This window comes from Musca autumnalis, unplaced genomic scaffold, assembly GCF_047663935.1.
Source record: "Musca autumnalis isolate F117 unplaced genomic scaffold, ASM4766393v1 scaffold_5, whole genome shotgun sequence".
NCBI lineage: Eukaryota > Metazoa > Arthropoda > Insecta > Diptera > Muscidae > Musca > Musca autumnalis.
Window position 1 is genome coordinate 62,101,081 of NW_027412088.1, and position 17,714 is coordinate 62,118,794.

Sequence of the window (17,714 nt, forward strand, 5' to 3'; positions counted from 1 at the left end):
TATTTTGGAATTTGACTAATCCGGCTTGTCGATGTGTCCGTCGTGCTATGAATCACTGGATTATGAATCATGCACATAACTTTTGTGGAATCCCACGCTTACTCACTCACGTCATCAACGCTTAGGATTCCCCTTATTAAAAACAATTAACACTATTAAGATTTTTCTACTAAAAGAGTGATTGATAATATTCCAGCTAATAAGGCATTTACTAACGAGACTAATAATAGTTTGCGCAGTTCAGGGAAGTCTAAAAACTCCCATTGAAATGAGCAAATAGATGATGTGACCTCGAAATATGATATGATGGAATAAATTCAATGTTCAAAGAATGCGTCAAGCTAATATTAAAACAATGGGTTATTCACCTGAATAGATGCCGTACGTCATCACTTGCACTTGCAATAATGTCATTCATTCTTTGACGTCGAACATTTTGTTGGGTAAAAATTCATTGTGAAAATCCTGACTGGCCTTAAGACATACTAATTTCCATAGATTTCGGTCATTTACTTTTATAATCAGATTAATTGCAATATTATGAAAACAACAAAGTCATTGGACTCTATACAGATGTATATATGTACGTATGGATGTTTGCATTTCTTCCAGACAAAACTCAATATTAGATTTAGATTTACTTAGTCATAACAATTGCAAATCGAAATTGCACCTCAAAACCACAACATGAATAAATTTCGTACGAATTTATGAATGAACTCTCTTAAAAGAAAGAAATAACAACAACAACAATTTGTTGTATTGCGTACTTTGTTGATTTCACAAATGGGTGCGAAAATCCAATTGAAAATATTGACTTTTTACAAAAAAGAGGTGAAGTGAAATGTTATTGTTTATTGGAATTTGGGATTTGGCTACTTGCCGTTTTATTATAAATACCAGCTACAATTTCAACGGGATACCACACACATCAATTGGAGTTCTAAAAGGAAAGAACATTCAAATCGTGTTAACAGATAAACAGAATTCGATTCAATACCAACGGGAAAATAAGTACAAGTCTTTACTATTTAATGCACATATTCAATTAAACAAATTCAAATAAAAATCTTCAAGTAAAAATTTAAATAAAATAATTCAAATCCAAAAGCCAAAAAATGATACTTAAGGTGTGTTATTTAAAAAAAATAACTAAATAATTAATTAACTCATTGTATCAATTTCCTTTTTGCAGCTGACAAACGCCAAATGGATTACTCTGGCATTGCTCCTTATCTTCACAGTGGAAATATATTCAAAACCAATCTATGACATTTACGATGATCTGTCATATTATTCAGATGTTACCACGAGACGTCCCAGAGAACAACCTAAAACTGTACTCTCAACATTGAAAACGGGATACTACTATATTGATAATGGATCTATTACACCAGTCAGACGAACCGATGATCCTTATGGTGGATACAGTCATTACACACCTATTGTACGTTACCGAAAACAACAAACGCAACGTAAGAAGCTTTTCGTACCTAACTTTTATGGTTAAAGGATTCTGTTTTTCCTATTTGTGATCATCGAGAGAGATCAGACTGATATTTTTCTTTATTTTTAGTTACATATTTTATAATAGTAATTATTTTGGGTTATAACGTTTTATAAAAAAAAAATAAAATTTCAAATGGGAAGTGAACTGAACACAAAAGGCTTCTATTTGGACAACGCGCAGTGACCAATTTTACGAAAAACCTGGCCAAAATTCTAAAACTGAATGGATTTTGACCTAGCCTTGGGTTCGTATGTTTTTCGGGTCGCTGGTTTCATTTTTTATATTATTTAAACCTCAGGTGTTCATTAAAGAGGTCTTTTCGGTCCCTTCTCATATAAAATGTAATCGTATCAGATCAAAACATTCTACAAATTTCTTCGCCATCAATTTTTACTATACGTCATAGAATACACCAAAACTCTATATCTTACGTGAACTCCAGAAATATGTAAAATTAAAAACACATTTTAGGGTTAAAGTCGTACTTCATGTGAGTTTTGGCAAAATTGTCAGTCAAAACATCATTTTAGCAAAATGGCGTCGAAGACAAAAATGTTCAGCTAAATTTCACTATAAGTCACCAAAGAAATGAAATCTCTATCTGTATTACATACCAAGGAAATATCGGTATCAATTTTGCCAAAAAACCAAGAAACTAAAATAGGGGTGCAAGCTTCTACCATTTCTACAGTTTTGGAAATATTTGAGTTAAGATTACTTGGAATCCTTGCACTTTAGGTATATGGTGTCTTTGGCAACTTTACTGACAAGAATGTGAGGAATATTTATCTTAAAAAAAATAAACTTCGCGTGAATCATTTTATTATAGGTCCTAGAATACATCAAAACTCTAAAATTTACCTAAACGCCAGGAAGTCACCCTATACAATATTATGATATTCTGAATCAACGAAAATATGTTCATATCTGCAAGACAAAATATCACATAATAAAATATATTTTTAAAAAAAAAGTTTCAGTGTTTTATTTAGAAATGCACTTAAAACTAGAAAATAATTTGTCGCTTAGCCTCAATAAATATATTCTTTCTCATGATGGAATCTCTCAAATAAAACGCTCACCGTTTAATTTTGCCACCATTTATAATTTAAATGCAAGCGTTTTATTTGAGAGATTCCATCATGAGAAAGAATATATTTATTGACGCTAAGCGACAAAATATTTCCTAGTTTTAAGTGCATTTCTAAATAAAACACTGAAACTTAATTTTTTTAAATTATTTTTTTTTTACTTTTTAGTAAATACTGAGAACAAAATTATAGTCAATTTAGGCCGAAAATTTGGGTGACGTAGGGGATGAAAGATACCAAGGAACGGTCCTGACCGGCTTTAACATGGCAAAGTCCAGGATTTATCTGGTTCCTCTTTCATCTCAAGTGGACACTGACCTCCCGGTGGTGTCACCTGGGGTAGCTGCCTTTAACACCCGTTAAAGGTAGTGAGCTAAAATGTGCCGCGATGGTTAGTAACCATCCCCTAGAAAAATCACCCTACCATGAAAAAACAAAAAAAAAGAAAAACAAATCCCTCTAAAGTTGACGACCCCCTCAAACGTTTTAAGGACCATGATCTGCGAATCTGCACATGGGATGTTCGCACTCTTTATAGAGAAGGTGCAGTTTACGCATTGGCAGATGTACTGGAAAAGTACAAGGCCGACATTACTGCCATACAGGAAATACGATGGAATGGGAAAGGCGTCACAACAACACCTAAAGGTCGTCACTGTATTATAGCTGCCATGACATAAAGCATGAGTTTGGTTGCGGATTTGTAGTTAGTCGGAGGTTAAAACACCTGGTCTCCATTTTCACACCAGTGAATGAAAGACTTGCTACAATTCGAATAAAATCAAAATTCTTCAACATCAGCTTTCTTTGCGATCATGCTCCCACTGAGGAAAAGGACGAACAGACCAAAGATATATTTTACGAGCGCTTAGAAGAAACATATGACCGTTGCCCTGCCCATGACATTAAAATCATTCTAGGCGATTTTAATGCCAAAATTGGAAAGGAGAATATCTTTGGCCCAACAGTCGGGAAATTCAGTCTCCACAGTGAAACATCTGACAATGGTATGAGGCTGATATACTTCGCAGCGGCAAAAAACATGGTAGTTAGCAGCACCAGATTTCAACATATCGACATCCATAAGGGCACCTGGCTGTGTCCCGATCAGAAAATAAGAAATCAAATTGATCACGTTGTGTTAGATGGAAGGCATTCATCGAGGGTGTTGGATGTGCGTTCGTTCGGAGGAGCAAACATAGACTCGGACCACTACCTTGTTGCAGCAAAGGTACGCACCCGGTTAAACGTAGCAAACAAAGTACGAACAGACACAACACGAAAGTTAGACATCGGTAAGCTGCAATCACAACAGATAGCCACAGCATATTCCACTCAACAAGCCCAATTTCTTAATCAAAGCACTCCTCATTCCGATAACATATCAGCGCAATGGCAAAGTATTGCCCACTCCATGCAAACAGCCGCAAAATCCATACTTGGATACCAGAGATCTCCACCAAGGAATCGATGGTATGATCAGGAGTGTCGTGCTGCTACCGAAGAGAAAAATGCTCTATATAGGGCTACTTTACAATCCGTAGCAACGCGTAGCTCACGCGAGTGGTATCGGGAGAAAAGGAGAGAGGAGAAACGTCTTTTCCGCAGGAAAAAGAGAGAGATGGAAAAGCGGGAGTGTGAAAAAATCGAAATGTACAAAAACCAGAATGAAGTCCGAAAATTCTACCAAAGAGTCAAGCATCAAACTGATGGCTTTGGTATAGGCACATTCTCCTGTAGAGACCAGCAAGGTAATTTGGTAACTGATATAGATAGTGTGCTCAGGCTATGGAAAGAACATTTTTCAAAACTGTTGGTATCCAATAGCAGCGAAGACGACGAAGATACCACAGACCCAATCCAAGAAGATGGTATTGAATGTATACCGCCCAGCCAAGATGAGGTAAAGACAGCAATAAATCGGCAGAAGAATAATAAGGCAGCAGGAGCCGATGGCTTACCAGCCGAGCTGTTCAAAACCGGAGGCGACACGCTGATAAGGTGTATTCATCAGCTAGTTAGCACCATCTGGCAGGATGAACGAGTACCCGACGATTGGAACCTGAGTGTCCTGTGCCCAGCCCACAAGAAGGGAGATAAGACTGTATGCTCTAATAAGTCATAAGTCTTTTCCCTATTGCCTACAAGATCGTGTCAGGGATATTGTGCGAACGACTAAAGCCTATGGTCAACGAGATAATTGGACCATACCAATGCGGCTTTAGACCTGGCAAGTCCACCAGTGAGCAGATATTTACCCTGCGGCAAATCCTGGAGAAGACCCAAGAGATGCAGATCGACACCTACCACCTTTTCATCGATTATAAAGCAGCCTTCATGCCATGTCTGAAGTTGGTATCCGCGCATAGCTCATCCGGCTTTGTAAAATGACTCTAACTGACACGAGGTCCTCAGTTAAAATAGAAAAGAACCTCTCCGAAGAGTTTAGTACCAAAAGAGGTTTCAGACAAGGTAACAGCCTTTCGTGTGACCTATTCGACATTTTGCTGGAAAAGGTAATACGAGATGGAAATGTCAAAAGAAGTGGCACAATCTACACCAATAGTCACATGTTACTTGCCTATGCTGATGACATAGACATCATGGGACGATCAGTAAAGGAAGTAACTGATACCTTTAGGAAGGTCGAAGCAGAATCTGCGAAAGTGGGTCTGGCGGTAAACGGCGAAAAGACCAAGTTGATGGTGTCGACGCGCAATGCGTCCATTGAGCTCGGACCGACTGTGGAAGTTGGTTCCTATAATATTGAGGTAGTAAAAGACTTCGTCTACCTCGGCACCTCCGTAAACACAAGAAACGACATCAGTTGTGAAATAAAAAGAAGAATTGTATTGGCCAACAGATGCTACTTTGGTTTAAATAAGCAGTTTAAAAGCAAAGCCACATCTCGTCAAACAAAAATAACGCTCTACAAAACACTGATACTACCCGTGCTGATGTATGGCTCCGAAGCCTGGGTACTTGCGCAAGCAGACATGGCAGTGCTTGGTGTGTTTGAGAGAAAAATTCCTCGAAAGATCTACTGACCAATCTGCGTTGACGGTGAATATAGACGTCGCATGAACCACGAGCTGTATCTGCTGTACAACGACATGAATATAGTTAAACGTATCGAGATGCAGCAATTGCGTTGGCTAGGCCATATCATAAGAATGAGCGAAGATGAACCCGCTAAAAAGGCGTATAAATACGGACCGCTTGGCGGTGCACGCAGAATTGCCAGGCCAAGGAATAGATGCCGCAAACAAGTGGATGAAGAGATGAAAAGGCGCGGTATTCCGGAGTGCGAAACAACAAATAGAGAGAAATGGTGATCTTTTCTTAGTTCGGCCTATGGAACAAATGTTCTGTAATGGTGGGGTAGCTTCTGTACCATTGGGAACTCCAAATGCCAAGTTACAGCCAATTCTGGCTAAAAATGAAGATAAAATCCTTAAAACACTTGAAATCGGGTGGTACCACTATATGGGGGCTATACTAAAACCTGTACCAATGTCAACAATTGTTGGTGGAGAAGTTTCTGTACCATTGGGGACTCCAAATGCCAAGTTACAGCCAATTCTGGTTAAAAATGAAGATAAAATCCTTAAAACACTTGAAATCGGGTGGTACCACTATATGGGGGCTATACTAAAACCTGTACCAATGTCAACAATTTTTGGTGGAGAAGTTTCTGTACCAATGGGGGTTACAGCCAATTCGGCCTAAAAATGAAGATAAAATCCTCATAATACTTGAAATCGGGTGGTACCGCTATAAGGGGGCTATACCAAAACCTGGACCTATGTTCACAATTTTTGGTGGGGAAATGTCTGTATCATTGGAAATCCCAAATGCCAAATGACAGCTAATTCGGGCAAAAATGAAGATAAAATCCTCAAAATACCTGAAATCGGGTGGTACCGCTATATGGAGGCTGTAGGAAAAAATAGGCCCATATTCATGTATTGTCATCCAAATCTGGAAAGTGTGCAAAGTTTCCGTTCGATTGGTCAACTGCAACTGCGTTAAAAATGAGATACTAGATTTGAAATAAATCGGGTGGTACGCTATATGGGGGCTATAGAAAAAATGGACCCATATTGGATTTGGTTTCATATTCATGTATTGTCATCCAAATCTGAAAAGTCTGCCAAGTTTCAGTTCGATTTGTCAACTGCAACGGTGTGAAAAATTGAGTTACCAGAATTGAAATGCAATTTAAATAAAACACCGTAAAAACACTGTAAAATGGTAAATAGTCCGATTGGTCAATTGCAACTGTGTCAAAATTGAGTTACCAGATTTGAAATGCAATTTAAATAAAACACTATAAAAATGGACCAATATTGGTTTTGATTCCATATTCATGTATTGTCATCTAAATCTGAAAAGTGTGCAAAGTTTCAGTTCGATTGGTCAACTGCAACTGTGTTAAAATGAGTTACCAGATTTGAACTAAACGGACACCAAAGCAAGTTAAATAAAACACTGTAAAAACGAAAAGTGCAAATATGTGCAGGATGTTCCGATGGAAATTGGTAAACAAAAACTCTTCCCTTTTTATAAAATTATAAGCTACACAGCCCAAGTCGATCTTACTCACAACTATGTTCATAATTTATTGTGAAAATCAACAAGTACGGATATAATTATTAAAAAACGCAACTTTCGTTACAATAAAAAAAGTAAAGCCGTTGTTTATTTTGGATATTATCATAGTTTTATAAACAACTTAAATATTGAGACGCCACTCCCTTGGGGCGTATACGTCATATGGGTCGTATTCATATGCCTTTCATTCGCGGGCATCATTATCTATCCTGCTGACATGGCCCGGCCGACGCAATCATTATAGCTCAATACGTTTTACTACCCTGGTTTTTGAACAATTTTACAGCATCTTCTGGCGACGAAAAACGTTGACCAGCGTGGTTTATATGCTGGAATCAAATGAAATCATTGGATCACCAGTCAGGGCTGTCGGCGGATGATCCATCAATCCCACTTTTTTTATACCCTCAGCATTTATGCTAGCGAGGGTATATACACTTTGATACGGGCAAAATGTGCCTCATCGAAATAATGGTTTTAGATCCCAAGTATGTTTGGACGAAATCCGTTTCAGACAATTTGGTGTTGATTTAGCCATGTCCGTCCGTCTGTCTGTCTCGCTGAAGCGCACAATAACTCTCGAACGGATTAACCGATTCGGTCCAAAATTTGGCTTTCGTAATCGTATGCACATCCGCCTTGCATGCTGAAGATCGTGGGTTCGATTCCCCGGCCAGGCAACATCAAACAATTTCAACGTTGGCAAAATACGATTGTCGGTATTTTGAAGGTTTTAGCCATATTATCTCATTGAAATGACTGAAATTTGCTATTTAGTCTCCTTTTGGGGAAACAATTTTGAAGGTATTGGTAACATTTTTCTACAGGAATATGTAAAATTCAGTATGCAAAGAATAATCTGTAGAATTCCACGTTTTTATATAGTCCTTAGAATAGGTACCTACCGATTTGCGCAAAGCTCATTCGGATATTTTAAATTTCCTTTCGATGCTTTTCAAAATAGTCAGAATGGAATGGACCGATATGGCCCATTTTTTAACTTTATCTATGGAACTGAATTTTGCACGCAGAACTCGAACGCCAAGTCTTCCATGGAGTAAACAAGTGGAAGACGAGATCGAAAAACAAGATATTTAAAAAAAGCAATAAATATAGAGGCATGGAAATCTTTTATTTGTTCGGATTATAGGACAAATGTTCTTTAGAGGGCCTACTAAATAATGGCTACTTTACACGATATGTTCTTATACCGTTCACAATAGTACGAGGGGAACTAGAAAAGTTTCTGGACTAATAATGAAAACGCGAATATTTATCACCATTGTTTTTCAAAGTATTCTTCAGCATGTTTTATACACTTTTTTGTGTGCTTAAACCAATTGTTGAAGCATTTTTTCCACTTCGATCGAGTCACCTCCAAAACATGGTTTTTGGACGCTTCAACAGCATATTCTGGAAACGAAAATTGTTGATGACCCCTTTTTTCTGGATGTACGCGAATCAAATATACGCATTGGGTCGCATTGGGCTGTACGGCGGATGGCGCTGGTTTGAATCGATGTGTGATGTGTGGTGCACAATGATTCGTCTTCTCTTTTTCGTTTTGCGAATTTCTAAGGAGAGTTTAGGCAAACAAATTGTAGTGTACCACTCAGAAATAACCGTCCTACGTTGCTCAAGTCGTATAGTAGCTAATGGTCAGTTTAGCCAAAGAAACAGGCGACCATTTGTTTCGAAGTGCTTCTTCCATGAACAACTTTCGTTGGATTTGGTTTAATTTTTTCCTGGCACAACGGCCGTTTTTGAACGACCCTCACGACCTTCGTTTACAATTCGAACTGGGGATTTTTTGAAAGTACAGACCCAAACGACAAGAAACCTAGTTGAGATTTGTTGTGTTCCACAATTTTTATAAATTTCGTTAATTTTTCTGAATATTTTCTTTTGGAAAAATATTCCCTGGAATGTAATACACAACTCTTCGGAACATGTCACTGTTGTAAAATGCCTCTATGCCGTTGTTTTCAGTACATTTTTCAGCGACGATTTAATAAAAATGTCAATAATGTAGTGAAATTCGAAATGCGAGAATAAACAGTTGGTGTGAACTGTGTTTGAAATACGTGTGGTAAAAGATATGATGCAAAATACCGCTGAAACAACATGAAGTAACCATTTTAGAGTTTCAGAATGTTCTAAAGAATTGTTGAGAACTTTATTTGGAAGATTTTTGCAAAAGGTTACTTGGTTCAACTCCCCATAGTTTAGCCGATACTGACTAGAATTTCAGCAATTATGCAGAATTTTCTATATTTTATAGATTTTGATGCCCTAGATGGAGTTTTTCTTATGTGGTTTTTTCAAAAGATAAGTTCTACTAGTTTAGGGCTACAATATTGCTAAAGGCAGCCAGGCCAAATTCCTATTCCTTTCTGAGAAGTCCGAAGTGGTCAGGAAACTTCTCCATCATATTTTGGTATAGCCCCTACATAACGGTACCTCCCGATTTCAGATATTTTGATGTTTTTAGCTATATTTTCCAACCGAATCGGCTATAATTCGGCATATGTAGTTTGAAATGGTCGCACCAGGCAGACAGACAGACGGACGGACATTGCTAAATCGACTCCAAATTGTCTGAAACGTATTTCGTCCAAACATACTTGGGGTCTAAAATCACTATTTCGATGAGACACAGATATGGATATAGCTCCCATATATATTTTCTGCCCATTCTATGTATTGTATGCACCAATCACTTTATATTTGTCCAAATTTTATGAAATTTGGAATGTGTGGCGGAATTTGGTCTAGAAACAAATGTGCCATATTATATCGAAATCTGTTCAGATTTAGATATAACTCCCACATATATTTTACATATTAACATTGGGTATCATATAGACGGCCCCGCCCGACTTTGATCCTTTCCTTGCTGGTTATGGTATATGTACGTAAGTATAGATCTACGACCATTATTTTGACGTGTTACAAACTTTTTGGGCAAAACCAACTTAAAATACCCTCCCCACATAGTGGTGTAGGGTATAAAAACTGTTTATAGTAAATACAAGGATACAAAGGTTACATCTCTTAAATCAGTGAGTGCACCCTGAGCTCAATGATATGGGGCCTTCTGTTTATTGAGGAGCATTTTGTAACCGTTGGAAATACCAAGTTGGTTGGCCTGGAAATTAAATCAGTGCATTTAGCGAGCACTCCTTGTCCCGATAACATAACAACACAATGGCAAAATATTGCCCACTCCATGCAAACAGCCGCAAAATCCATACTTGGATTCCAGAGACCTCCACAAAGGAATTCATGGTATGACCAGGAGTGTCGTGCTGCTAGCGAAGTGAAAAATGCGGTATATAGAGCAACTTTACAATCAGTAGCAACGCGTAGCGCACGAGAGAGATATCGGGAGAAAAGGAGAGAAGAGAAACGTCTTTTCCGCAAGAAAAAGAGAGAAATGGAAAAGCGGGAGTGTGAAAAAATCGAGATGTACAGGAGCCAGAATGAAGTCCGAAAATTTTACCAAAGAGTAAAACATCAAACTGATGGCTTTGGTACAGGCACATCCTCCTGTAGAGACCAGCAAGGTAATCTGGTAACAGATACAGATAGCGTGCTCAGGATATGGAAGGAACATTTCTCCAATCTGCTGGTATCCAATAGTAGCGAAGACGATGATGCCACAGATCCGACCCCAGAAGATGGTATAGAATGTATACCGCCCGGCCAAGATGAGGTAAAAACAGCAATCAACCGACTGAAGAATAATAAAGCAGCAGGAGCCGATGGCTTACCAGCCGAGGTGTTTAAAACTGGAGGCGATGCGCTGATGAGGTGTATGCATCAGGTAGTTAGCACCATCTGGCAGGAAGAACGCATACCCAACGATTGGAACCTGAGCATCCTATGTCCCGTCCACAAGAAAGGAGATAAGACTGTATGCTCCAACTATAGGAGCATACGTCTTCTCCCTATTGCCTATAAGATAGTGTCAGGGATATTGTGCGACCGACTAAAGCCAATGGTCAACGAAATAATTGGACCATACCAATGTGGCTTTAGACCTGGCAAGTCCACCATTGACCAGATATTTACCCTGCGGCAAATCCTAGAGAAGACCCAAGAGATGCAGATCGACACATATCACCTTTTTGTCGATTATAAAGCAGCGTTCGACAGTCCACTCCGATCAAAGGTATTCCATGCAATGTCTGAATTTGGCATCCCCGCAAAGCTCATCCGGCTTTGTAAGATGACTTTAACTGATACTAGGTCCTCAGTTAAAATTGGAAAGAACCTCTCCGAAGAATTTTGTACCAAAATAGGTTTCAGACAAGGAGACAGCCTTTCGTGTGACCTATTCGACATTTGGTGGAAAAGGTAATACGAGATGGAAATGTCAAAAGAAATGGCACAATTTACACCAATAGCCACATGTTACTTGCCTATGCTGATGACATAGACATCATGGGACGATCAGTAAAGGAAGTAACTGATACCTTTATGAAGGTCGAAGCAGAATCTGCTAAAGTGGGTCTGGCGGTAAACGGTGAGAAGACCAAGTTGATGGTGTCGACGCGCAATGCGTCCATTGAGCTCGGACCGACTGTAGAAGTTGGTTCCTATAATATTGAGGTAGTAAAAGACTTCGTCTACGTCGGCACCTCCGTAAACACAACAAACGACATCAGTTGTGAAATAAAAAGAACAATTGTATTGGCCAACAGATGCTACTTTGGTTTAAGTAAGCAGTTTAAAAACAAAGCCACATCTCCTCAAACAAAAATAACGCTTTACAAAACACTGATACTACCCGTGCTGATGTATGGCTCCAAAGCCTGGGTACTTGCGCAAGCAGATAAGGCAGTGCTTGGTGTGTTTGAGAGGAAAATTCTTCGAAAGATCTACGGGCCGATTTGCGTTGACGGTGAATATCGACGTCGTATGAACCACGAGCTATATGAGCTATACAAAGACATGCATATAGTTAAACGTATCGAGATGCAACGATTGCGTTGGCTAGGCCATATCATGAGAATTAGCGATGATGAACCCGCTAAAAAGTCATATGAATACATGCCACATGGCGGTGCACGCAGAATCGGCAGGCCTAAGCTTCGATGGAGCATACAAATGGATGAAGAAATGAAAAGGGGCGGTATTCCAAAAAGTCAAGCGAAAAACAGAGAGGAATGGAGATCTTCGGTCTATGGAACAAATGTTCTGTAATGGCCAACTAAGTAAGTGAGTAAGCATTTAGCGTACAAGGCGTGTGTAGATTAGGGTTATGACTTTTGGAACTTTTTTCTCAAAAATGATTTCCTGTTGCGGGAATGAATGAGTTTTTGCCTATTAATGACTCTTTTTAACTTATTTCGTTTTGTTTTTTTTTTTTTTTATTTAGTACAAAAAATTATATTTTAAATAAATAATTTAATAATTTAAAATTAATTAACTACAGCTTAAAAATACTGAAACAAACGAGTATTAGTCTGCAATATCTCTTATTTGTTTTAAGCCAAGAATATTTTTGCGTTGTACTTGTTGTTGCCGATAGCGCAGGATAGGTGTATAACGAGTGTTTCCTCCGCCTTTTCGAGTGGAATCACTGGATCGTCTAACTGGTGTAATGGATCCATTATCAATGTAATAATATCCTGTTTTCAAACTCGAAAGAATATTGTCATTATGTGCGGCAGACCGGCTGGAGGGATAATCTGTATAATAATTTTCATCGTAAATTCCAAATGTGGGTTTTGAAGATATTTCCGCTATGCAAACAAGGAGGAGTACCAACACGAGTTTTGTCCATTTGGTGCTTGTTGGCTGCAAGATAATAAGGAATATATAATAAATTAAATATGTTAGGTCAATATACCTCAGGAATTTTAACTTCGTTTACACCTGGATTTATTTATGATCGTGATAAATAACAGTTAATCACCATTTATTAGACGTAAAATATATACGAAACCTTACGTCAAATATATCAAGATATAGCAACCAAATCATGACAAAGAAACGCTAATGTAAACGTAGCCTTAGAAATAATTTACTCACCACAAACATTATTATTTGGTTGGTTATTGCTTGGATTATTGAAAAACTTTAAAAGTTATTGACTTTCGATTTGATATTGAAATCCTTCTAGCGTTTTCGAGGTTTATCTTCTTCTGGTTTTCTTAGTTATCAGAAATTTTGTTCGATTTTGATGTTGGAATCGCTACTGTGCGGTTGTTAAACGTGAATGTTATTTATTTGTTGAACTCCAAATTATTTGTGTGGCCCACAGCTTAAGTTGCAGCTCATATTTATAATAAAACAGAATGTAGTCAAATTGTTAAAAAACAAAATAATTTAATTATTGCACCAGTTTGTGAAATCAATCTATCAATTAACTACGCACAACAACCAAATTCCTACGAAATCTGGTCATGTTGGGATTTGGCTGTTTGTCTTTGTTAAATCAAACGAGCATTCGGTGATAATTTCTTGGTATCTTCTATTATTAATAATACTGTAAAAGCAAATAAGCGAAATCTATTCAAAGCGAAATGCAAATCAAAGTCATAATTTAATATATTAAAAGCTATCGAACATATCGAACTTTTTATATTAATCAAATGAAAAAATATTGTACATATAAACTTTTTATATTAAAAACATATATGTTGTAGTATAATATAAAACCTGAATAAAACACTGTATAGTGTATACATTTAACTTTTTTGTTATTCAATTTTTTTATTTAAGATATATAAAAAATATAAGCAGATATTTAAGGATTATATAAAACCAGAATAGAGTACATTCTAGTGTATGCCTTTTCAAGTTTTTTTATTTAACAACAATTAATAAATTAAATTAAACTAATAATGCAAAACAAAACAAACTTTACAAATTGTACTAAAAATTCGAATATCAGTCTGCTATATCTCTTACTTGCTTCAGGCCAAGAATGTTCTTGCGTCGGTAACGAATTTCGGGTGTATAACCAATTGCCGTATAAGAGTCACCATTTCTTCTGACAGGTATAATTGATCCATTATCAATGTAGTAGTATCCAGTTTTCAAACTGGAGAGAATATTGTCACACTGTTTGTCAGACGGTCTCGAGGGATAATCTGACCAATAAGCGCCATCGTAAAGACGAAAGGTGGGTTTAGCATATATTTCAGTAAAGCAAATAATGAATAATACGAATGTAAACGCAATCCATTTGGTGCTAATTGGCTGTAAAAATATTAAAATATATTAGTATATTAAAAAAAAGGAGTTTAATTGATTTACACACCTTTATCATTTTGGATTATATCACTGTTACAATTCAATATTATTGAAACAATTTTAAATTTACTTTTTTCAATTTTTATTTTGCAATCCTTTTTTAATTGTCTTAATTATATGATATTTTTTCAATTTTAATTCCGAATTGCTTTTATCCGTTCGCAAAAGTGGAATGTTATTGACTCTTTGAATTCCAAATGGTTTGTGTAGCATCCAGCTTAAAAATATCGGGTATTTATATTAAAACAGGATGCAGGTAGTCGCATTTAAACAATAATAACTTAATTGTTGCACCAGTTTGAGGAGTCAATAAAATTCAGACCGCAGCCACATTCTTACGAAATGTTTGCGTGCTGGGAATTTTGAGAAAACGTAAGGTGCCTAATTGCCTTAACAATAAATTCCAAACCATACATTGAACTTTGTTTCATCGAAATGTATGGAAAGTTCGAAAGATTTATTGCAACCGTGAAATTGTGTCACATTTGGTTTGAACGAATCCTGTTTATTATTGCCTCAAAAATATCTCTAATGTAGTTAATTGTTTTAAAAAACCCGCATGGCGTCAATCTAAGTTATACTGGGACCTAAAAAAGGTTTTTTTGGGCAAGTACGTCGTTTGGAATTGACAAATTGAACGACGCAATTTATCAAAACTTATTATATCCTACATTAGCAAAGTGTCCGCTACTTCGTATGAGGGAAGGATATAAAAAATAAATAAATAAACAATATTTAATATGGAAATGACGAACACTGAAAATTTTGTTGTACTACTACCATTTTTAATCAACATAAAAAAACTCCTTATATTATTGCATAACCGTATGCAATAACAAAATGGTAACAAATTTAGTTTTTTTTCGTACATCTGAGTAAACCTTAAACAATGTCCATTAGACTGGTTTTAACTCAAAGGGAAAAAATCTATGTCGGATTTTTTTATGCGGCACCCTCCTAAAATGTTTAGTCATGTTAAAAATTAAGATTGCCAAAGTTTGAGCTCAATCAGAATATGTTAACACGTGCCACTGGGGCCTCAAAGTTTCCAAGGGCCCTTTATATAGCCAAAATTAAAATCTGATCCGATTTTCAACCTTTTTTTGTAGGATTACTTACTTAGCCACTACAAAGAACTGGTAAACTGTTTGCATCGATTGGACTTATTTCGACTTTCTATACTCCAACGGTGATCTTAATTCTAAATTTAGGGTTTCAAGTTCTATCCGTTCACCCGAAACCAAATTTAGTACCATTTTGTAATTTTCGTACACATAAGTACGAATTTCCAAAACAACCTCCATATATCATTCTTACACTCCAACAGCAATCTTAATTCCAAATTTCTCAATCCTTTCAACTAAATTCAAATTGTACCAAATTTAGCCAGCCAAATTTGAAGGAAGGAGTTCCATGCTATGATGTGGTTTCATGGCATCTTTTGCATTGGTTCAAACGAAGTCGTGATAGATCCGACCTTTTCATTAGCATGTAAACAAATGCAAAGGAAGTCGTGAAAGATCCGATCTTTTCATCAGCATTTGAACCCATTCCATCGATCCAACAGAGATGAATTTTCTGTTTTATTTATACACATTTTTCTAAATATATAAGATTAATTATTTACAATAGGCTTGATGTTGTCGGAGACTCGAAATCACAACCAACGTTGTTAAAACTCTCTTCGTAATGATAATTTGAAAATGACATGTCAAAGCATTGGTGTAAATGACATGCTTTGGATCCAAAAATGAATAGCATCTTTTGGGGTCTACACTCATATAAAATTCATCGATGAAGATGCTAAAAAGATGACATGCCAGATCACTTTCACCCATGATTGAATAGCATCTTTGACATCGAACATTTTGCTGGGTATACTATTTCAAAATCACCTCCTTATATCAACCATACTTCTAAATCTTGATTTTCATTCCAAATTTCAGCCTGTAAGCTTTATCCGTTCACAAAATACGAATTGTTTCGAATATCCAATAACCCTTTGGTACATCTGTCCTGCACTCTACTCCTCATTCCAAGTTTCATAACTCTAACTTCACCGGTTCGTCAATTACAAATGGTATCATATTTAGAACCTTTAAGTACTTTTAGTAACGTTCTAGTTCAAATGTCCAAAAACCAAGCCCAAAATTTAAAGATTCTAGCTTTAGCCGTTTAGCTTGGGCGTTGATTATCGGTCAGTCAGTCACTCATCATTACTGAACATAAGCTTTTATAAGTATAGATCACAATGTGAGGAGGGTATTATAATTTGGTTTTGGCCCAAAAATGTTTGCAATGCATGGAAATAATTGTCGTACATTTATACTTATATATTCCAAAATGAATGTATCGACAAACTGATTCGATCTGGCTATGTGTGTCCGTCCGATTGTCCATCTAAACCTTGTACCCACGCTACAGGTCGCAATTTTGATCGGAGAAAAAGTCAACGTTTTACGCTTCGTTAAGGGTTCGACTTTACAACGATGGAAAGTGGGTTTTCGTAGGTGGTCAAACAACTGAGATATCGCCATATTCTCAGATCCAACCTAACTTTTAAATTTTGCGATTTTAATTATAATGACAAATATCACAACTTTGGTTGGGTATCCTTCAAAAGCAAAGCCTTTCTATGAAAGTAGACATTCCACCTTTATAATGACGCAAAGCAGGTTGGCATAGGTGGTCAAACAACAGCGATATTGCAATAGTCTGTAATACATCCTATTTCTCATTTTTTTTTTAATCACGATACTGGTCGGAATTTGGATCGATTAATCACGAAATTTTGATGGGGTCCCACAAAGGAAGAACCCTACTGATTTTGGTGGTGCTTGGATAATATTCAGAGGTCAGAATGGGAAAAAATGGTATGTGGATAAAATTCAAAGTTTTATTCACATGCTAATATCTCTGCTTCTGGTAGGAGTATTCCAAAAGAAAAGTCCGTCAATGGAAGAAGGAAAGATCTCATTTACATTGATGCAAAGTCAGTTGGCGTAGGTGGTCAAACAAGGAGATATCGAAAAACTCGGTAATTCGTTCAATTTGTCCTTTTTTTGTAATCACGCTACATTTCGAAATTTTGATGGGTTTATCAAAAATTTTGGAGGTTGATGGCAAATGAAGAAACCTATTGATTTTGGTGATGCTCGGAATACGGGTAGGTGTGGATAAAATTGAAGGTTTTATTCATATGCGAATATTTCCGTTTCTGGTTGGGTGTTCCA

At 36.9% G+C, this 17,714-nt stretch overlaps 2 protein-coding genes across 2 annotated transcripts in view; one reads left to right on the plus strand and one right to left on the minus strand.

Moving 5' to 3' along the window:
* The window catches only part of LOC141405422 (fibroleukin-like), a 92,182-nt gene that overhangs the window by 55,387 nt on the left and 19,081 nt on the right, over nt 1-17,714 (minus strand). The window lies entirely within an intron of this gene.
* Nucleotides 943-1,510, plus strand: LOC141386643 (uncharacterized). Its single transcript, XM_073955559.1, has 2 exons — nt 943-1,130; nt 1,196-1,510. Exons 1-2 carry the CDS (start codon nt 1,119-1,121, stop codon nt 1,508-1,510), a joined length of 327 nt encoding a protein of 108 aa, XP_073811660.1. The 5' UTR covers nt 943-1,118.